The 23,907-nt window shown below is 39.0% G+C and overlaps 1 protein-coding gene across 1 annotated transcript in view; it reads right to left on the reverse strand.

Moving 5' to 3' along the window:
- Nucleotides 1-6,616: 6,616 nt before the first annotated feature.
- DENND4C (DENN domain containing 4C) overlaps nt 6,617-23,907 on the reverse strand; it is a 121,402-nt gene continuing 104,111 nt past the window's right edge. Inside the window, 12 exon segments of the mRNA XM_043997704.1 lie at nt 6,617-8,452; nt 8,651-8,715; nt 9,526-9,676; nt 12,216-12,333; nt 17,088-17,150; nt 17,153-17,190; nt 17,193-17,334; nt 18,659-18,695; nt 19,538-19,593; nt 19,595-19,636; nt 19,638-19,722; nt 20,221-20,388. Of these exon segments, the coding sequence (XP_043853639.1) occupies nt 8,316-8,452; nt 8,651-8,715; nt 9,526-9,676; nt 12,216-12,333; nt 17,088-17,150; nt 17,153-17,190; nt 17,193-17,334; nt 18,659-18,695; nt 19,538-19,593; nt 19,595-19,636; nt 19,638-19,722; nt 20,221-20,388 (1,102 nt within the window). The 3' untranslated portion in view covers nt 6,617-8,315.

Consider the following 23,907-nt stretch of genomic DNA (forward strand, 5'->3'; position numbering starts at 1 on the left):
TTTTATTTTGTTTTGTTTTTAAAAATTACAAAAAGCATATATAGAATTCAATATACATGGTATAACTACATACAATTTATGTGGTCCTAAATGACCAAGTTCCTTCAGTAAGATTTGCTTATTCTGACCCACTCTGGCATTGATGGAAAGCTCCTTGGATTCACTATCAGAAAGAATACTGTGTGTGATGTTGGAATTGCCCGTTTTCTCATTAAAAACAACAGAAGAAATATTTGCCCTGACTACTTTGGGTTATAAAAGTCAAATATTAAATGAGACTGAAAAATCTCTTGATAGTTTTTCTCAAGCTGCTTTTAAATATTTGAAAAAATCAAGAAACCAGACTGGCTTGACCTGACCCATTACATTGTCATATGACCTGCCCTATTGAATGCCTCTTGTAAATATTCTTTCTGCTGACCCCTATGCCACTGGGTGCCTTTTAACTACCTATAAATATTTAGGCCTTCTACTCTGTCATGGTTATTTTCCTGTGCCCTATATGACTTTTCATGATCCATTTGGGGCAAAAATTGTGCACTGACTTCATCACCTCTTGTAAACTGGTTTCTATCCCTACCCTCCCAATTGTTTGGTCACCCACAGATGGCATTTAGGTCTTTGTTACAGACTTCACTGTTACTGGACCTTCAACTTCACACACTTGTTCTACCTAACCAGCCCCTTGTTCTTTTTCAAACAGCATGAGTGTGCTTGGCCTTTTCCCTTCTGATTATTATACATCTACTAAAATGTCTGCCGTTACCTTAGAGCAGATCCATCAACACATACACTTTTCCTGAAAAATGCCATGCATGTGGAACTGGTTGTAATTAATGCTAGAAAAATTGTCTTTTGGGGGCTATGTGACAATCCTTTCTGCTTTTTGTCCTCAATTTTCAGCCAAATTGGTCTATTTTTACTCCTCAACATCATACCCTTTGTCTTTTTTTTTTTTTTTTTGGTGAGGCAATTGGGGTTAGTGAGTTGCCATGGGTCACACAGCTAGTAAGAAGTGTCTGAGGCTGGATTTGGACTCTGGTCCTCCTGAATCCAGAACCAGTGCTCTATCCACTGGGCCACCTAGCTGCCCCTCTGATTCTTTCTGATCCCATTTGGGGTTTTCTTGGTAGAGACACTGAAGTGGTTTGTCATTTCAAATAGGCTTGTGACTGAACTTTCCATCAAATATCCTACCTGGTTACCCATAGGAAGCAGACCAGGAGTGCCCTTTCCATTTAGTTTCTATGCTTTCATGAAAATCTAACTCAAATGCCACTTCTTAAATGAAATTTTTGATTACCCTTATTCACCTTTGCCTTTGTTTATTTACACAACAGTTTTGTGCCTCCATGTACTTAACTACAATTTGTATATTACTCTACACTTATATACTCTGAAGTTAGGGACAATGTCATATTAACCTCACTGGCTAACATGTAATGTTGAATGATTATTTTCCTCATGGGGTTTCTGTGGCAATAACTCACATCCATGTGAAATGTTACCCCAAATTAGCTCTTACCAGATGTGTGGTGCAATGTGAAGAATTTTATGTAGGCTTAAAGGCCAGCTCTGACCTCTCTGGGCCCCTGTTCTCTTTATTTTGTTTGTTTTGGGCGGGGCAATGAGGGTTAAGTGACTTGCCCAGGGTCACACAGCTAGTGTCAAGTGTCTTAAGGCTGAATTTGAACTCAGGTCCTCCTGAATCCAGGGCCGGTGCTTTATCCACTGCGCCACCTAGCTGCCCCCAACCCCAGTTCTCTTACCTGTAAACTGAAGAGGTTGGTTCGAGAGTCCTTAACATCTTGTGAGTTTCTCTACAGTACTACAGGACCTTAGTAGTAAAAAAATTTTAAATGAGAAGATAGCTCCAAAGTAACATGCTTAGGTTAAGGGAAGCTCAAGAATGGGCTGTACAAAAAAAAAGACCAATTTGTACAAAAATATTATAGTGGCTATTTTTGTGGTGGTTAAGAATTGAAAATCAGCAGCTAGGTGGCGCAGTGGATAGAGCACTGGCCCTGAGTCAGGAGGACCTCAGTTCAAATTCAGCCTCAGACACTGGACACTTACTAGCTGTGTGACCCTGGGCAAGTCACTTAACCCCAACTGCCTCACACACAAATTGAAAATCAAAGGAATGCCCATCAATTGGGGAATCTAACAAGTTGTGTTATATGATGGTGATGGAATATTATTGTGCTAGAAGAAATGACAAGCAGGATGGTTTCAGAAAGGCCTGGAAAGTCTTGCATGAACTAATGTGTAGTGAAGTGAACAGAGCCAAGAGAACATTGTGCACACTTATAGCAATATTATTTGATGAAGAACTGCGAATGACAACTATCTCATGAATACAATGATCAAAGACAATCCCAAAGGACTAATGATAAAGCATACGATCCACCTCCAAAGAAAGAACTAACATTGAACACAGACTGAAGAGCATGCTATTTTTCACTTTTGTTTTCTTACGCAAAATGACTAATATGGCAATGTTTTACGTAATTGCACATGTATAACCTATATCTGCTTACCGCTTCAGGGAGGGAACAGGGGAGGGATAAAACTTGGACCTCAGAACTTTAAATAAAAATATTTTTAAAAAGTGGGCTGTCAAGAGGAGCACATTCTGAGTATCAGAAATAGTAAGGTGGGTCAGAATTTGAGATGAAATCTTGATTGACTAAGAGGCCCCAAACCAGACTTGGGGACTGTGGCTGCGACAGGTTTTTCCCTTCTCTAGAAAGGGTCTAGTTGCCAGAGAACAATTGTTTTCTGGGGAAAGAACTCCTTAATTCTGACTGAAGAAAGGGTAAAGTTGGCCCCAGAGCACCCTCTGATGCTCTTAGCAAGCTGACAAAAGAATGATCTTTTCCCCTTACGGTAAAGAACACAGTACAATCTAAAAGTCCAAATGGTGTACCTCAAGAAATGCACCCATTGTGCACACAGCTATCAAACTGGGCTTTGAAAGAGCAAGAATGAAGTGAAGTTTCTTCTAAAAATCTGAAATCCAAAGCAATAAAACTGGTCTTTCAGAAAATCAAATGCCAGAAATATAAATAATTTATAAACTTTATTTTGAGAAATGCATTAACAAGCTTTCCTTTATAGTCTGAGATCTATACAGAATACACAAAGCACCCTTCTGAGAAATTTGTCAATCAAAGCATAGTTAATATGATGCAATAAGCAATTCACAAAGCCTTGGAAACCAGGAGAAATTGATTGCAGTAGCAGAAAGCTTTCCAACAGTCAAACCGATGATTTAATCATTTTATTTCATCCTTATTGGAGTACAATTCATTTCCAGAAAGGATTTCAATGTGCTTTGTATCAATAAGAAACATAATCCCTTTTTTTTTTGTACCACTGAATGATGCAGAAAGAAACAGTATATAGTCTTATAAAATATGCACCAAAGTAGTGTAATGACAACTTTTTCGTACTCAATTTCAATTTCAGCATTTACTGTCTTGAAAGGCACCTTTGGTGTTAAGTGATTAAGAAAAAGAGCTTATTTGCTAATTAAAAAAAAAAAGTATAAGTAAAGTTTTCAATTAACCTAAATATATAAATGTCCTAAGATGAATTTCTTAAAACAAGGTTGCTATAAGAATGTCAGGCCTAATCACTCCTTTGCAACATATTTATTTATATTGCAGTAAACTGGAAAACAGTAAAAACAGCAATCTACATAATTATCAAGTTACATAACATTCCTAACAAATAGAGTATTACTATAATTCTCAAGTGTGACATGGACTTTATATTGGAGCCTCAAAAAGAAAAAGTTACAAATGTTAAACCAGTTCTTTGGCTTGAACACTACAGGAAATTACAATGCTCTGAAGTTACTCTAATGACTGCAATCATTTTCTGTTAAGATTTGTAACCTGAACCACACACTGAATAAAGTTAATAAAACTAGAGTGGAAACGAAAGACATTTTTATGGCTGAACTGATTAAGCTCTCATCAGAAGAACTGCTCAATAGCACTGCTTTTCATACCAGGGACATATATCTATTGTCTTCACTTAATTTGTTTTTAAAACGTTTATGTCAATTCTGAAACTGATTTCAAATGGGATAATAACAGTAATCTTTCTTTTCAGAAACCTGATGTGAATGTAAGCATGTAGCAATCAAACGTTGCCAAGGAAAAACACAAGGCTCACTCTAAATCAAGGGAATACAGAGACTTAAAAATAAGCAAAACCTACTAGGCTGTTAAAATTAGTTAAATGGAAACTGCTGTGTGTCACTTACATGTGAACTCACTAATTGTAAAAACCAAATCCTTTTCTATTTGAATAATAGCTGTGAATTTTCATTCTTTCAGCTTATCAGCATGGGGCAGTGCAGTGGTGGGAATTGCAGTCAGTATACCCTGGTTCAAATCTCAGCTCCAACACTTAGAAGCTTCACAACCATATCAGCAAGTCATCTGAACCTGTCAAAGACAGGTTCTTTCCATCTGTAAAATGGACATGATTCTTAAATGTGCCTGAAAAGGCTTTTATGGACAAAGTGTTAAAGTATAAACCTTAAGGTGCCCAAGAAAGTGGTAGCTGAATCTTTGTTATACTCAAATTTCAATATATTGCTTTAAGGCTCATAAAATTTTCATCCCAATGTCAGTGAAGCACTTTGCAACCTTTAAAAGCATTATACCAATCAACAGCAATCCTTTGAATTGCATCATGAAAGGATTATTACTCTTTTATAGATGAGAAAACAGGTGTTCAATGTTACTCAGCTACCAACTCTCAGAGGGAGGCTTTGAGTCTACATCTCCAAGTCCACCAGGCTGCCTCTAACTTTTTATTAGGGCCTTTCCACTAAAGTATCGAGGTATTTGATAAAAAATAACCTAAATGAATTCGTCTGACTTTTTTTTTGGGGGGGGGGGGCAATGAAGGTTAAGTGACTTGCCCAGGATCACACAACTAGTGTCAAGTGTCTGGGGCTGGATTTGAACTCGGGTCCTGAATCCAGGGCCGTTGCTTTATCTACTTCACCACCTAGCTGCCCTACTCATCTGACTTTTAATTGTATGTGCCCACATGTGCCTCACTGAAGATACTGATGTGGGCCAAGGTTCCCTCACCACCTCTAATTGAAGATGATGACAGACTCCCATCAATTGGAGAATTAAGTTGGTGTCTTACTTTTAATAATTTGGATTACTTTAACAATATCAAATAGATAGTTCAACTGCAAATGGTCTAAGCTATTTGTATAGGAATAAAGGATACAGTACAACATTGAAACTTCTGACCTCAAAGTCATTTATTAATTGGGCCTTTCCTTCTTAGAAGAGGAAAAATCTAACCTAAAAAGGCTTACTTGTGGCTTGTTTCATTCTCTTTGAACCAATCTCAGCCCTATACTTTACTATTCTGTATGGAAATATTTTTAGGCTAAAACAGAAGCCACAGAAAAACAGCAATAGGCTATTGGATGGTTCAGGTTAAGTTACTTTGAGATTTCTTGTTTTGATACTAAAAAGTCAGGCTTGTCTGCATAAGTCATGTAAATAATTATGTTAGCATCTTTTTCTGCAGTGTTATGAAATCTCAATTATCTAAATATGAAGAACTAGAGCTCCACAATTCTAACAGTGATAACAGTATTACTTTCAATACTTTAAAACAACACAAAGAAACAACAACTATGTAGTATCATTGCTCAACAATCCAGATACTAATTTGAAAAATTACTTTCAGTAGTCTTCAAGACTTTGTTTCATACAGTGTTTTTATCTATCTCTGGCAGTTAATTAAATACAAATATAACAAAACAAAACAAACCAACCCTAAAAACTATTATTCAGGGTTAACTTTGGGTTGGGGGAAAGGGGGGAAATAAGCCTTTTTTTCCCCCCAACAGAAAGTCTGCAGAGGTGACAACATCAAGGATATTATTTACTATAAACTTAAAGGGTCTTTTTCTCACTATGCGTACTGAAAAAGTCTCAGAAAACATTTTAAAAGGCAGATCAGCAGAGTCAAGCAAACACAGTTGAATTCTGAATTCAAAATTAGGGGCTTGGAAGAAAGGAAGCAGCAGGAGATTTTGTTTATTATGTAAATTTTTAAAAACTAGGGCTTATACTCAGTTTAGATGACATCTTATCATTTAAGGATATGTAATCTCAAAGTAAATGCAGTTAAGTTATGAAAATTCAGGACAAGTTTAACTATTGCTTAGAAATATTTGATCTTGGAGTTTAAAACAATATTAGCCAAGTATTTACATTTTTTCATTTTAGTAAAAAAAATGAACTTGGAATAAAACAGTCACACATTAATGAATGTTCAAGGTCACTTTTGTAAAATTTTTTTCAAATCAGAAGTGCTTTTACATACATAGGTGAGGAAAAACAAATCGCAAGTCACATTAAAATTAAGGGATGAATGGAAAAACAAACCTGAATTGCCAAAGATGACAAATAACTTAATCCTACTCATTTCAGAAGCCTGAAAACTCTAACACACAACACAATGAATAGGCTTAAGAGTGTTTTGTCCATTTTATTCATCTTCATAATGCTACTTTTACTGTGTTAAAGGCTTTAAGTCCAATAATACAAAATAGCATTTCATAGCAAGTTAATTCTGAATTACTTTTGTCAATAAGTGTGACTTTTAAATATTACAAACTTAAATGACAGAGAAAAACCAGGGCTAAATTGCAAAAATATATCCTCTCCACAAATAGTGCAAAATATGTTTTTTTTTTAAAGTAATGGTTATAAAAACTGTTTAGTCATGTCACCTGTTCAGTTGTCATGTTACATGTAATTTCTGACATGAGATTATACCACCAGCACTCTCAACAATGACCTGACACTAGAGTCCTGCATTGGCATTAAGCTGATAAATCCAGAAATGCAGAACAGTACAATGATTATAGGGTCATTTAAACAGAATGTACACCAGGGGGAAGGCAGCTTTGTGCTTTTAAGTTACACCATTCAGAAGTGCCTATTTTGAAGCAACTGCTTTCTTTAATTCATCTACAGTGGTTCCTGGAAATGAAAATTGACCTTAATATGAATATCAGATCAATTGACAGGAAGCATATTAGTCCCATAAAGGAAGCTAAGGCGAACACACTCAACAAGGTGTGTTTTTAATAGAAGGCATATAAGGCATGACAAAATGCTAAGTGAGGCATGTGAGGTCATGATTTTTCTTAAATCTACTGACTATAATAAGCTCAAAAGCTTCAACCTTTAAGACTTAATTCATTCAGTTCGTAAAAAAATATATACACATACACACTCGGGATTGTGTGCATGCAAATCTACAAGTACTAACTTTCAAACATTACAAATATTAAACTTCCATTTGCAGTGCAAGGTATCCCACAGGTTTAAAAAAAGTGACAGAGGTGTGCCTGAGAGGAAAGAATTCAGGCTAAAGGACAAATTTTTGTTTTTTTTAAAAGGATCAAGTTCCAATTAATTCTGTCAATCATTACGAAACTTAGATTCAAATTCATTTAAACTCCCTAATTAGCTTGTAGAAACATTTCCACCTTCCAAGTAAGTGATCTTGGTACCAGGAAAGAGTAACAAGGGGAAGGAAATTGGATATCAGGAGTATAACATTCCATCAAGAAAAAACATATAAATGAAGAGTGAAAGCATATATTAAATTTAAAATAAAGCCAGTGACAGGGCAGTTGTCAGAGTTTCAGAAAATTTTGACTAGTAGTAACTACAGCCCAGTTGGTCAGCAGTCAACAATTCACTGGTCATGAGACCCTTTGAGAAAGTCGTATTGCAATGTGCAATCTAACAGTTTTAATAAATATATACACTTATTACAAAGGCCGAATATGCATACATCTACAAAAACACACAAGTATGTACACACAAAAAATCCACTTTCCTCTAGGTCTTGCTCCTAGAATTGGGGCCCTTTAGCTTCACTTCGGACTTGAGAGATTAACAATGACTTTTCCCCAACTCTGAAAGCTCCCCCAAACATCTATCAACAAAATGCCTATAGCAAGCTTGGCTTTTCATTCTTTTTTTCTAACAAAAGAATCCTGGATACTTCTGAAAAAATCCAAAGAACTTCTGTCAGGAGAAACAAAAGAATAATTTTTTTAAAAATGAGAGACTCTCAAATGCAACGAACAGATGATGAGCTGCAGATCTGTCAGGAACACACCAGACACTGTCAGAGTTTTCACCAGTTTTCAGGAGCATGAATCAAACCTGAATGCTCCCAGGTTGGCGTAGCTTGCTGCCCAGGATTGACATGTGCTATAAAAGTTCAAAGTGATCTCTCATTTAAATGAGAGGTGCTCCAAAACACTTCCTGCACCACTCCACACTGAGACTGGGGGGAGCATCAATTTTCTGCATCTTTCCAGGAACCTCTTCGGACAGACTCTTATATGCAAGTTCATATTCGTTGTCAAAAGCCTCTGAAATACATTAAAAAAAAAAGTTTTCCAATATTAATAAAGAAACTATGAAAAGTCATTTAAAGCAGAACTATAGCACATTTGAAGTATTAGGCAATAAATTAATATTGCAAAACTATTTCTTGGCCATATTAGTCAAACAAATTTAACTCCTTTGTTCAGGATAAATTTCATAATTGCTCATTTATACCAACTTACCAATATCAATGTTTTCTCTTCCAAGAGACACCAATGACAAGAAGAGGATTTCTCTGTATAAACTCCTGTGAAGAAATAAGAACGTACGCAGATAAGAAGAGTTAATAAGCTTACCTAGCTTCCTAGACACACCTTAGGGAGATGGCAAGTTGGCTAGGGGTTCTGCATGTCCACCTGCTCATTCCCCTCCACCAAACACCCTGCTCTGGGACAGAGGGAGCACCCGCAGGTCAGGAGGAGAAGGCTAGAAGAATGGGGGTGGCAAAGGCAGGGACATTCCCACCTTCATACCAAACCTCGTCTCCTGTTAAAAGCCACTAGTGGGGCAGCTGGGTGGCGCAGTGGATAGAGCACTGACTCTGGATTCAGGAGGACCTGAGTTCAAATCTGGCCTCAGACACTTTACACACTTACTAGCTGTGTGACCCTGGGCAAGTCACTTAACCCCAATTGCCTCACCAAAAAAATTAAAAATAAAAAAAAGCCACTAGGAAGGAGTTAAGAGGCAACACATGGCAAAGGGATTTTCAATGACTATTTTAAATTTCTTTACAAATGAACTCTTTACTCTCCTAAAATTAAATTTACTTCCTCAAAACATTTATTTTTCTATGGTACTTGAAGGATATATATGCACACAACTCAGACAATACTTTTTTTTTTTTTAAGTGAGGCAATTGGGGTTAAGTGACTTGCCCAGGGTCACACAGCTAGTAAGTGTGAAATGTCTCATGCCAGATTTGAACTCAGGTCCTCCTGACTCCAGGGCCGGTGCTCTATCCACTGCGCCACCTAGCCGCTCCTCAGACAATACTTTTAAGACATATCAGAAAATGATCCTGAGAATTCTGAATTAGAAAACAATGTCTTGTTACCTTTGTCGTTTTACATCTGGCTTCACTTTTTGCAAAAGAAGGTTGATAGGTTTAAGAACATCGTTATGTTGAATGCTTTGCCTGATGTTCTCTACTAAAGTGCTTGTAGCCTGCTGGTCTTCTGATACTAAGGATGATTTCTTCTCTGAGTCTAGGGAGGGGAAGACAGAAGATAAGCATCATTTAGAAAAGTGATTCCAAGATGTTTTTCCAAAGTGTTTCTGTTTTTTCCTCTTATTTGGGGTCATATTATATCCCTCGTCTAACTATGCTAGCTCTACTCTGATAACCCCCTTCATATTTATGCAAACATTTTGCACAATACCCAAGCACTTCTTAAAGAAAGCATTGCTCTAAAAAACAATTCTCTAGTTGGTTGATGTGTTTCTTCTCCCCCAAAAGATTACAAATTCAAAAAGGGTAAGGCCTATTTTCTATTTTTAAAATGCTACACTGTCCTCTTCTGAAAAGAACTTGGTACAGTAATATTTTCATAACATTCAACAAATGCTAATTAAACACTCAATATTTATCTTAATGTATTTTTCATGTTTACATTTTACTTAACCTGCCATATATCCTTCTAAATCCCTTTAAAATAAAGTCATTTCAGGGGACTTTATTTAAGGCTAAAATCTTCACATACTTTAGAATCTTTACTACTCTCTTAACTAAAAAAAAAATGCAGTAGTGAATCCAAAAGAATTTAAGCACAATATCATGTTTTCTTCAAAAATAATTGATGCAGTCAAGAAATAAACATTCATGGAGGAAATGTCAAGGGAAAAGAGATTTTTTATATATTTTCTATGACTGGGAGGAGTTAAAAGCTCCCTCAGAAATATTTTATGGATGTTTTCTTTCTCTCCATATTTGTTCTTACAAGAACAATCCTTTGGGGCAGCTAGGTGGTGCAGTGGATAAAGCACCAGCGTTGGATTCAGGAGGACCTGAGTTCAAATCTGGCCTTAGACACGTGACACTTACTAGCTGTGTGACCCTGGGCAAGTCACTTAAGCCCCATTGCCCTACAAAACAAAACAAAAAACCCCCACAAAAACAAGAACAATCTTTTCTTCAAAACCTCTCATTTCCAATAAAAAGAATTTAAATGATTTTGTCTAAATAAATCACTCTCGTGTCACTGATGCTGTCACTTGTTACAAAAGTAAATAGTTTTCAAGCTTGATGGCATGTTAAAGGTTGTAGTTGTGAAACTTCTACTTTACCAGTTGATCAATTTCAAGGGCAAGGGTCAGTTGGGGGAGGTGTACTAGAAAGAATGCCAATGAGGAGTCAGAAAACCCAGGCTTACCAGTAACTAACTTTATGGCAATGGGAAAGTTGCTTAATCTCTCACATTTATTTTCTACATGTGACGACTGGGAAGAATGTTTGCACTACTGACCCCAGAAGTGTTGATGGCATTATGTCATTCGATCCTACCATACAAAGTGTTTTTATGGCTACAGAATGTTTAGTTCATGTCAGTATACTTTGATGCTTCAAGACTATGTGACTGAATTGGTCTCTCCTACCCAATACAGAATGCAAGGCCTCCATGCCCAAGTAGATGGTTTCATAAGTAACTTAAGTCAAGAACCATTTATTAAGTATAAACCATATTCCAGGTACTGAGCTAAGTATTGTAGATACAAAAAAAAGGCAAAAACCAAGTCTCTGCTCAAGAAGTTCACAGTCTAATGAGGAGACAACATGGGCAAACAACAATGTATAATTAAACTGAAAAGAAGGCACTAGCATGAAGGGGGACTGGTGTTAACGATTGGAATGATGCCATCTGCTGGAGACTTACTGTAGGAAAGCTCTACCACGAGGAGAAGGTGCCTGAGGGTAAGCCATGAGGCTTTTCTTTGGCATGTGGGAGGAAGAAGGGGCAAGCCTGGCTCTTTCCCCGCACCCCCCCCCCCCGCCCCTGCCGGGACTCTCATGGAGAGTAGAGCAGGAAAAACTGTAGCTCCCCGAGATAGATAGATGAATTTAGGCCTTTCTCTCTCTTTTCACCAAATTCTTATTCTCCTTAATAAATGCTTAAAAGTCTAAACTCTTGCTAAAGCTTAGAATTTATTGGTGACCACTCATTAGCTATTTTAGACAGACTAGCCAGAATTTTAGTGCCTTACACTGGGAAAAGCTTTTTGCAAAACTTGATGGCCAATCTCCTAGCAACAAGCTTCTCTTAAAGCTGGCTCTGGAGGTCCACAGACAACATCCATAAAATACAATCAATCCTAGGCCTACCCTTCCATCTTGCTGACTGCTGCCACAGCTTGTGCTATCCTGTTGTAGCATTTGAGAACACAAGGTCACTTCTATTTGGTGCTAAGGTGGGAGCATTATAATAAGACTCAAAACTAATAGCTTTGTAACAGAAATTTGGGTTCAAACACCACCAAAGTGAACTTGTCCACAGTGCTGATCCTGTATAAACAACTTCTCCATAAACATACCAGAACAAAAAAGGGCCCAGCTTTAGGGCATCAAGCTCATTCATCTTATGAGATCTTTTTGAACTACACTTAGGCTTGATATACAGGGATCAAAGTTTCTGCATGATGGCTGATTGAAGTTGAATAGCTAAAAACACCAAATTCAACCTGAAATTGATATACAAAAGGAACTAAACTGGAAAGAGCGAGGCTTCTCTCCTAGAAGACTGATCTACTTACTGAGGTTCCTCCAAGAAACATACAATGGCTCTCCAGGTTCTTGATGAAGGTTGATATTGTCCCATAATAGCTGAATATATACTAGTTTGCTGTCCTGGGACAGAGATGAAAGTGGAAGCTAAAAATAAATTAAAAGAAAGTATTAGCACACACCATAAAAACAGCAAAGTTCAACGGTAATTCAGTTTAACTAAAAATTTATTAACTGGGTGGCAGCTAGGTGGCACAGTGGATAAAGCTCTGGCCCTGGATTCAGGAGGACCTGAGTTCAGATCAGGCCTCAGACACTTGAGACTTACTACCTGTGTGACCCTGGGCAAGTCACTTGGCCCTCATTGCCCGGGCCAAAGAAAAAAAAAAAGGGGGTGGGGGTGGGGAGTGTTGGGGAAGGCTTCCTATGGAAGGTAGAATTTTAGTTTTGACTTAAAGACCAAGGAAGGCAGCAGACAGAGATGAGGAGAGAGGGCATTCTGGGAATGAGCTATAAGAAGACTAGAAAGGTAGGAGGAGGCCAGGTTATGAAGGGCTTTGAATGCATTTTGTATTTGGTCTTGGCGGTGACAGGGAGCTTCTGGAGTATATCCAGTAGAAAAGGGCCATGGTAGTGGCAGTGAGGGCCCAGTGAAGGTTGTGTAATATAACTTTATAGTGGATCCAGTCAGAAGAGTTGGGTGGTTCTCTCCATCTTTGTTCGGAAGCATGTGTGTAGGAGCAAAGGCAGAATATGGTAGGATTAGTTTGAGGCTCAGCAGGGTATAATCAGCAGAATAATAATGGGAGTAAGGACTCAAGAGAGGCAGTGTAGCACTGCCAAGGGGTCAAGATAGGCCAAAGAGGAGAGAGCAACTAGTGCAGGGGAGATGGAGGAGTAGCCCCTAGGAAGTGAGTAGGTTGAGAAACTAAGTGGTTTGATGAGGGCAGGAGTTGCTACATGGCTCACAATTTTTCTCACTTTCTTCCTCACTTGCTGCATTTATAAAAAAACAAAAACCTTTCTTTGTATTTCTGTTGTCGGAGGTGTTGCAAAGCAATCTGTTCATGTTTGGCGTTACCTGTAGGGATGTTTCAAATGCTGCTCTTTTATTGAAAATCCATCTTATGGGGCAGCTAGGTGGCGCAGTGGATGGAGCACCGGCCCTGGAGTCAGGAGGACCTGAGTTCAAATCTGGCCTCAGACACTTAACACTTACTAGCTGTGTGACCCCGGGCAAGTCACTTAACCCCAATTGCCTCACTAAAAAAAAAAAAGAAAATCCATCTTGGGGTCAGCTAGGTGGCTCAATGGATAAAGCACTGGCCCTGGATTCAGGAGGACCTGAGTTCAAATCCAGCCTGACACTTGACACTTACTAGCTGTGTGACCCTAGGCAAGTTACTTAACTCTCACTGCCCTGGGGTGGGGGTGGGGGTGGGGGGGAAGAAGAGAAGAAAAAGAAAAGAAAGAAAATCCATCTTTTTTCACTGGTGATTAGGCTTCAATCTGCAGTATATGTCACCTTAATTTTGTAAGGAATTATTTGTGAATTGGGGTTTTCATAACCCTATCTTTGCTTTATTATGGTCAGACTAAAAAAATTTAAGCTTGAAAATCCTAAGAGAGGATGGGTGTGTACTTTGAGAGATAACTGAACAAGAGCAACTCTGACCACAGGGAACATTTATTGAAACTAAGTAACTAGGCTTTCCCTCTAATAGCTTTCCCATGCCTACTTAGGCCTGGCAAGATTATGATGGGGACAGCCCATATAGGTGTGCTAAGCTAATTGGAGACTCAGCATGGCTAAGAACTGCCCCTCCCCTTCCTGTTAAGATACAGTTGGATTCAGTTGGAGGGAGTGAGAGGGGAAGGCAATTAGAGAGTGTTCTGAGGGAAATGGAGAAGGAAGGAAGGAAGACAGACAATTAGAGGAGCTGCTGGTGTTTGGCCTTCGGACAAAACCAGAAGAGACTACAGCCAATTCTCCTTAGATACAGATTTCAGGTATTGGTATTGGTATGTTTGTTTTTTTAGGCAGAGAGAGCTAGCTGGGCTGGAGGCAGGTTCAGGTGCCTGGGGCCTTTGTACCCTAGAGATTTATACATTGTTTCTAGTTCTATTAATCTCACTTGTGTGATTCAGATACTGTTTTAAATTTGTTCCCATTAATAAACCTGTTTTTGAAAGAGGTTGTTTTGGGGGCAGCTAGGTGGCGCAGTGGATAGAGTACCGGCCCTGGAGTCAGGAGTACCTGGGTTCAAATCCGGCCTCAGACACTTAACACTTACTAGCTGTGTGACCCTGGGCAAGTCACTTAACCCCCACTGCCTCACTAAAAAAAAAAATAATAAAAAAAAAAAAAGAAAGAGGTTGTTTCTTTTCTTATCTCAATATTAAGGCAAGCCACCCAATTAACACTTCCCATACTAAATTTGGCCCTTACAGGTTGCATCCTGAGCTCCTTTGCTCTTTGTAACATATAACTCCCTTCCCTTCTGTGATTTCTGGTGAGCGCAGAATAATCTAGTGCTATTTGAAATTTCTTTCCTTTATCTTTGAAGGTCTTTCTCCTGGTCACTTGAAGAATTTGTCAGAATTGTATAATTTTGTGTAATCTTGGAAAATTCTGGATTCTTTCAATTGATGCTCAGATGTTTAAACTTGTATTCTTCTGCCACACTTATAATGCTTAAGTTGTTTCTAACCATCCTTTCTTCACAATGAATGTTTTGCTTGCATAGAGATCAAATTTTCTTTTAATGTTACTTCACTTATGCGTATTCACTTTATTTTTTTTTTAGTGAGGCAATTGGGGTTAAGTGACTGGCCCAGGGTCACACAGCTAGTAAGTGTTAAACGTCTGAGGCCAGATTTGAACTCAGGTACTCCTGACTCCAGGGCCGGTGCTCTATCCACTGCGCCACCTAGCTGTCCCTATTCACATTCTTGATCAACCACTGTCTCCTTTTTTTCTTTGGAGAGATTTATCACCATGGATTTAAGATTTCGGTGGGGTTTTTTTTCTGTTTTGCCAATTATTTCTTCTGTGTTGGACATTACTTCTGCTTTCTTGATTCTTTTTTTCCTTTCCTGTACCATTTGGGAATATCCTTCTGTAGTTTCATGCTTTCTTGGGCATCCAGAGACCTGGCCTGATCAAGCATTGATGCATTTTCTTTTGTCTTCCAATATTCATTCGCAGGTATCTGGATTTGTTCAGATGTCCTAGGAGGTCATCTTCCCTTCTGTTATTAATAACTTCCCTTGGTTTATCTGTTCAAGGGTTTTTAACTGAACTGTCTTCCTTCTAAAATCTTGGTAACTTCATTCTTTTTTTTTTTACTTAAGTTCCCCCTAACACTCACTTTCTGGACTCCTTCCCCTTTGATGGTAGATCCCTTTAGGACTGGAACTCAAAGCCATCTCAACCTCTTCACATGATGGGGAATTCACTTTTTCACCAGCCTCAGTCCTCTGCCTCAAATGATTTCTGGAGAAACAGAGATAGTTTCAGTTTTATCCATTCCCCTTTTCTTCAGGTTTGGTACAGCCCCATACATACTGCTGGTACCTTGCCCCAGTTCCTTCTATTCCTTAGTTTTTTGACTGAGGACTGCCCAAGACAGCTGATGTGCAAGGCAGAGTAAGCTGTTGCCTTCCTGTACCTTCAACTCTTCCACACAATGTGAGGGGGAAAGGAGTAGAATGAGTTTTGTTGCTTGTTGACTGAGAATGGTAAGGGAGTTGCTGAGTCAAAAATTCCAGGGCACAAACTTACTGGTGGTAATACCAAGAAGGGGTAAGAGAGCATATCAGAGATGAGTTTTTTCCCTGCTCTTATTTCATCAGGTTGTTACCTCATTAGGGTGTCTGGCACCTTATACAGTTAGAGTCAGCTATAACTGCTTTACCTCTTGGGTAATAATTCTTATCTGGAGAGGTAGGAAAGTATTGAGTCATCTACTTTGTTGGTCAAGTGACCCTGAGTCTACACAGATTTTTCTTGTAAAAACTGGGAGTATATGCTGAGTAGTTGAGCAGAGGAAGCCCTTTTTATGATAGGAAATAACTTCAACACCATAGCAAGGGAAGCCCAGATACTTATCTTCAATTAGTACCAGGAATCTAGTATTCTTCTTCTTTCTTTTTTTTTTGGTGGGGCAAGGAGGGTTAAGTGACTTGCCCAGGGTCACACAGCTAGTAAGTGTCAAGTGTCTGAGGCCACATTTGAACTCAGGTGCTCCTGAATCCAGGACCAGTTTTATCCACTGTGCCACCTAACCATTCCCTCTAGTATTCTTTAGGAGCAAACTCTCATAGACAAGTGGTTAACTCTTTATTTGCTGTTTCCAGAAGGTATTCTTAGGGTGCATCAAAACCAGTAAGGACTTCTAAATATTATCTAAATAAATTCATTATTTTTTTTGTTTCTTTTTGTTTCTTTCTTTTTTGTAGGGCAATGAGGGTTAAGTAGTGACTTGCCCAGGGTCACACAGCTAGTTAAAGTGTCAAGTGTCTGAGGCTGGATTTGAACTCAGGTCCTCCTGAATCCAAGGCCAGTGCTTTATCCACACGCCACCTTAGCTGCCCCTAAATAATTCATTTTATCAGCTAGTTTCAATCAAAAATCCAGTTTTGATATAACCGGGAAATTACTTACAGAATGTTTTTGAAAAAACAATAAAAATCAAAATAAACTTATCCCCATATTTATCCTGCAATTTTAAACCACCCCTGTCAAAGCTATGTAAATATTTCCTTACTAATTCTGAAAAGGATTTTCATGAGCCAAAAATATAATTATCCTGCAAATAGTCCCATCACCTAAGTAACTCAATGATTCCCTTAGATTTTCATAATTGTTGTCTCTCTTGACAAAACAAGTTAGCACCTACCTGGCCTCCTTTGTTACAGTGTTCAGATGTGAGGATAAGTCCTGGCAAATTGCTAGGAAGGTCCCAAACGTTCTGAAATACCAAACCAGATTCCAGAAAATGATGGATGTTGATTGATGAATGAAGATGTGTGAATCACTTGATCTCCCTCATTCTCCAACAGAGATTCAAGTTCTTTACGAAGCACTAATGGACTCAAGTAAGGCACTGAAACAGGGGAGGGGTTGGGTCTCTTCCTTAAAGGATCCTTGCAGCGAAGGGGGGAAAAAGCCAAACAGAAAAAGGTTATATTTTTATTGACAGAACCTCATACACTATGTTCTTAAAGCATAAAACTTCTATTTCAGGAGTTACTGACACAGTGATAAAAATTTCCACAAAAAGAGTTATGATTTGCTCAAACTAAGTTTTTTATAAATTGCATTCACCAAACTTCCCTTTTTTTTTTAAACAATGAACTGATCAAACATGGATCACATATGAATGAACATGTTAAAAAAAGTCTATTTTTTAAAGTAATAATTTGCCATGTCTGTTTCTGATCCCATTTGAACTATTTGTATTCTCCTGTGTATTTTTGTTTTCCTGATGTTCTATGCTCTTTTCTTCCTTTCTCTCTAAAAAAAATCTGTCAAAACTCTTTACAAGGGGTTCTTAACTTTTTATCCCTTTCCATTCCAGACCCCTTTGGCAGTGCAGTGAAGACCATCATGCATTCTCAGAATAAATCAGAATAATTTTAAAAAAAAATAACTAAAGGAAACATCAACTTTCAGTTAGAGAGGAAAATTAGTGTATGTGTGTGTGTGTGGTGTGTGTGTGTGTGTGTTTTCTTTCTTTTTTTTTTTTCGGTGAGGCAATTGGGGTTAAGTGACTTGCCCAGGGTCACACAGCTAGTAAGTGTCAATGTATCTGAGGCTGGATTTGAACTCAGGTACTCCCTGACTCCAGGGCCGGTGCTCTATCCACTGTGCCTCCTAGCTGCCCCGTGTGTGTGTGTGTGTGTGTGTGTGTGTGTGTGTGTGTGTGTGTATTTTCAATCCAAGTTCACAAACTCTTTGAAATTGTCGACCCTGGGTTAAGACCCCCAGCTTCAGGATAAGGTATTTCTCCATCAAGTTATTTAGGCATCACAGTAGAGAGAGGTGTTTTTCCTTTTGATATTTATAAATTTTAAAGTATTTGCAAAATGTTTGCATTTTGAGATGCTCTCAGTTACTCTCAAAACTGAGTAGTGGGGCAGCTAGGTGGCATAGTGGATAGAGCAACCAGTCCTGGAATTCAGGAGGCCCTGGGTTCAATCCGGCCTCACACACTTGACACTACCAGTTGTGTGATCCTGGGCAAGTCACTTAAACCCTCACTGCCTCATGGAAAAAAAAAAAGCAAACAAAAAAAAATAATAAAAAATACTGTGACTAAAAAATGAGTGGTAGTTCAAAGCACAGTTTAAGCCAATTCATACAGTTCAAAGTAGATCGTAACATAAACTCATGCTATTCTTTAATAATGCCTTACTCCTCACTGCAATTTTGATTTCCACTCAAAATTTTATGAAATAAAGAGGTGACATGGTGAGGAGTATCATGTGTAAAAATTGGATCTAAACTAATTTTTGGACCAAAAGAAGGAAAATGGTAGAAAAATTTTTCATAGAAAGACTAAAAAATTATTTATTAAAGCTTCCTCCTCTAAATACAATATAGAAAATTCTCAAATTTACATTTTTTTTGGGGGGGGGGGCTGGGCAATGAGGGTTAAGTGACTTGCCCAGGGTCACACAACTAGTAAGTGTCAGGGCAGCTAGGTGGCGCAGTGGATAGAGCACTGGCCCTGGATTCAGGAGGACCTGAGGTCAAATCCGGCCTCAGACCCTGTGTGATCCTGGGCAAGTCACTTAACCCCAACTGCCTCACCAAAAAACCCAAAAAAACCAAAACAAAACTAGTAAGTGTCAAGTGTCTGAGGCCAGATTTGAACTCAGGTATTCCTGAATCTAGGGCCAGTGCTTTATCCACTCACTGCGCCACCTAGCTGCCCCAAATTTACACTTTTTAATCAATAGAAAGTACAAATATAGATATTCAAGCTTCTGACAAAGAGAGGGCCCAAGTAGCAAAAATCAGAGTGATTGAAATCAGTCATGCTAACAAATGAGCTAATATTTTCTTTTTCTTTTTTTAAAATTTAATTTAATTGGGGGGCGGGGGGCAATGGGAGTTAAGTGATTTGCCTACAGTCACACAGCTAGTAAATATCAAGTACCTGAAGCTGGATTTGAACTCAGGTCCTCCAGAATCCAGGGCCAGTGCTTTATCCACTGTGTCATCTAGCTGCCCCCCCCCTCCCCGCGTGAATGTTTTCTAAAGTATTCCTCAAGCACCTTATGCAAAATTACACTGTGCTTTATTATACAAATACATAAGATGAAATTATAAACTGTTACTTACCACAACTTCCTGTAAAACTGTTTTGGCAGACTAACTGTTGAAATGCCATGGAAAGGTCCGCTGAGAAAAATCAATATTTTGCAAAGGGCCTCCAACACTTGTGGCTTCGAGTCAAAGATACTCCTCGACTTGAAAAATTATTAGCTACAGATGAAGTTTTCACACTCTCTTCCTTTAGCTCAACACTTTAAAAGAAGGAAAATGCTCAAATAAAACTCTTTCTTCTACTGTAATACCGCTTAAAAAAACCCAAATATTTGTTCTGTTGAACCTACCATTTTTGCAACAATGGCAAGGAAATTACAGTGATATCCAAAAAATGATCTATTACAACCAATCTGGGGTGGTCCTAGAAATGCACTAATGGTTTAATATCTGGAAAACAATGAGCATCTTTCTAAAACCAAATGCTAGCATTATTTGTAATATATAAACACTTTAAGCTTAGATTTTTCTACAGGAATGAATAAATAACTTTGATGAACAATTAACAGATTCATTTAAAGACCTAATACAAAAATCTTGTCCTTCTGTGATTCTATGACATCTAAGTCTGACTGAAATCACAGGAAGCAAAGAAGCTTAAAACAAGAGCTAAAATACATGAACTCCTTGGACCCTTCAGATTAATTTTTTCAAAGGGTATTCAGCCTATAATAAAAATTTTGTGTCATCTGGAATACCTCGGCTCAGCTTCAGCTATGACCTGGCCATGCTTTGGGAAATCCGCGATGGTCATCAGGTCAGGTTCTGGCGGACTTGTCATGGATTTGTGTTCTGGAGGATCCGTCACTAAGGGAATGCTTCCACTTTGTAAACTGTCACCAGAAGTGCTTGGCTTCAGAAGGAAGCTAAATGGGGCAGGAAGGGAGAAGAGGGGGAAAACAACAAAATGTTATTCTCTCAGTCGAATCATGGTCATCACCGGACATGTCTGCAATGGTGTGCAATAGCCACTAAAGAAAAACTGCTCTTAATGGATGGAAAAGGAGTTGTGCCAGAAAAGAAAAGACTATTACACTGAAAGAAAACACACTCTTCAGCTGATTAACATCAGAAAGAACCAAATGTCTGTAGGCAATTTATACTGTCCAGATCATTTAGATTTTTTTAAGTTTTTCCAATAAGATGTGGAGTCCTGATTCCATGAAGTTGATGCATTACCATGTGTCTATACCAGAATCCTGATGCCCAAAGGTACAGGCACTGTTTTACAACTGGCTTTCAGGATTGTTCACACTCAATCTAGGGCAAGGATGCATGGGAAGAAGGAAGATAAGACAGTAGCAAACTTCTGAGATGGGGGGGGGGGGGGAGGAGAAGGGTGTGAGAAGTGGGGGGAGTGTGTGCAGGCACACGCATACATGTCCGTATACATGACTGTTCTAGCTGCTAAAATCTGCACAGCTAAAAATAACAAGGCAAGTCAAAGGCCCTGTGAGGCCTCTGATGACCAGCCCAGACCTCCTTCGTACAGTACTGGATACTTTGCATTACAGTTTTTGTTCTTTATCCTTACTAGATTGTCACCATCACAAGGGCAAGGTTCATGTCCTATTTGATGCATATTTTCCCCAGCCCCCCTCACCTACAATACTCTGGCACTTAATACATCTTTGCCAAACCTGATGAAGGGCATTAAGGCAGATGCCCATTGCCTCCTTGCCTTACCCTTCGTCTGCTATTTCCAAATCCAAGACTGAGGGAGAAAACGATGGATTTGGAGTCAGAGGGCCTACATTCAATTCCAGCTCTGCTCTTTAATTTCTGTGCATGTCACAGAATCCATAAGTCTTGGTTTCCATATTGCTAAATTGAGGGGATCGGAACAAATGTTCCAGCTTGCTCTCGCCCTGCTGTCCTGTGCCCCCAGAAAACTCAATGGGAAGGCCCAAGATCCAACCAGCCCTGTACTCCCACCTCATCCGTATCCTCTGCCCTAAAAGCCTCCATTTATGGAGGGAGGACAGGACAGACACTTGCTCGGATGTCTCCTCATTTTCCACCCGGCTACGTTCATTCTGGACAGCTCAGACTTCTCCATTGTGCCCCCAAGTTGGATCCCTTCCCTTCCATCTCCACCTGCAAACCCACCTTTACTTTTCAGCTTTCTTTTGCCTGCTACTTCCTCCCTTCATTAGACTGTAAGCTCCTCCAGAGCAGGGACTGTCTGTCTTTTTTGTAATTATATCCCCAGAACTTAGCACATGGTAGGTACTGAGTTGAAGACAAAGGTACCGTCTAGTTCTCATTAGTTCCTAAAGGTTTGATCTCTATGCAGATGCTCCCAAATCTATATATCCAGGCGAGGCCTTTCTCCTGAATGCCAGTCTTCCATCACCAACTGGCTGAAGGACATCTCCACCTCAATGTCCTAAAGGCATCTCAAATTCACAAGATGGAATTTATTTTCTTTCTCCCATAAACCTGCTTCTGTACCAAAGTATCCCATGTCTGTTGAGGAAATTAATATCTCCTCTCACTCAGGTTCAAAACCACCTCCTCCCTCTCCCTCATCTGTCATATCTGATTGTCATGGTTTGTCAATTCTGCCTCCACACCATCTCTAACATTTAGCCTCTTTTCTTCATTCACAGAGCTACAACCCTAGTTGAGGCCCCCCCATCCCCTGGACTAGCAAACTAGCAGCACTGGGTTGTTTGACTTTCTACATATCCAAAGCCTATGGATAAGACAGCTGACTTCAGAGACAAAAGATCCGAGTTTAAGTGCTACCTCTGACACTGGCTGTGTGACTGGTAAGTGCTTTAGCTTCTCAGTGTCACAGGCAACTCTAAAACTATAAGTTACAAAGCAGGGAACAGTTTGCATTAGACTAGCAAAATTTCAGGTTTGGACTAAAAAGAAAAATCTCCAGAACCTTTCATACAAAAGGGCCTAATAAATGTTGCTTATATGAACTTCAGGATTTCAGAGCTGAAAGAGACTTTAAATGTCATGTACAACCAATACTTGAACAAGAATATCCTTCAACCACATATCTAACAAGTAGTCACCATCTAGATTTTGCTTGAAGAAATCCAAGAAGGGGAAACTCAATCCCTAACAAATTCTGTTACAATTGATGTATACATATGGCCTATAATCATTACTGCAAGGATGGATTTATTGGTTTATCCTATGGATTACACGTAGGGATCATCAAGGCAACAGGGTTTAAATCCTTAAGGGATTGAGTATGGATGAAGGCAAGGGTGTGCTAGTGACTGCTTAATAATTGGCTCATGAAGAAAAAATGTATGCACAACACTTCTAAGTTTAATCTGGGGGCAGCTAAGTGGCACAGTGGATAGAGCATCAGCCCCAGGAGTCAGGAGGACCTGAGTTCAAATTCGACCTCAGACACTTGACACTTACTAGCTATGTGACTTTGGGCAAGTCACTTAACCCAATTGCCTCACCCCAAAAAAAAAGTAAAAAAAAAAAAAAGTTTAATCTGTACTGTTAACATTTTCTACATCATTTTCTTAAGTCTAGACAATCAACCAAACAATAAATCAAGCCTTGGTCTGTGGGAATTTCCTAGGCGTAAATGCTCAAACTAAAAATATCAACTGGCTCTAGAGGTCAGTTCATCCAGGGTAGAAGTCAACCACCTCTAAGAGTAAGGGGCAAAGTGGGGCGGCTAGGTGGTGCAGTGGATAAAGCACTGGCCTTGGATTCAGGAGGACCTGAGTTCAAATCTAGCCTCAGACACTTGGCACTTACTAGCTGTGTGACCTTGGGCAAGTCATTTAACCCTCATTGCTCCACCAAAAAAAAAAAAAAAAAAAAGATTAAGGGGCAAAAACCAGCTGAGTGTAAAAAAAATTAAAGTCAACTTAACCCCTAAAATAATATATTGCCTACATGTTTACTTCTCACCATGAGGAAGAAGACAGGAAGTTATAGATAATTTTGTGAAAGACTTAAGTATTCACTTCCTTTTCTGCTATTTCTCCTTCTTTCTGTAGGATCTGTACCAGATTTTTTTTTTTTTGGTAAGGCAATTGGGGTTAAGTGACTTGCCCAGGATCACACAGCTAGTGTCAAGTGTCTGAGGTCGGATTTGAACTCAGGTCCTCCTGAATCCAGGGCCAGTGCTCTATCCACTGCGCCACCTAGCTGCCCCTGTACCAGATATTAACATAGGGTAGGTAGAAGCAAGAAGTTCAGGCTAATCAATGTCTCTATATGTTAACTTTGATTAATATTTAGAAGGCAGAAGTGTCTCAAACTAATTCCCAGAATGAGGTTTTTTTTAATATCCAATTTTAAAATATTTGAGCTCTCTGTTACCCCAAAGTCTTACTTGCCTGTCTTAGGCACAAAAGAGGAGAAATAACTGAAAATATTTCAACTCTTCCCAC

Source organism: Dromiciops gliroides, chromosome 1 (assembly GCF_019393635.1).
Source record: "Dromiciops gliroides isolate mDroGli1 chromosome 1, mDroGli1.pri, whole genome shotgun sequence".
In the NCBI taxonomy this organism is placed as follows: Eukaryota; Metazoa; Chordata; class Mammalia; order Microbiotheria; family Microbiotheriidae; genus Dromiciops; species Dromiciops gliroides.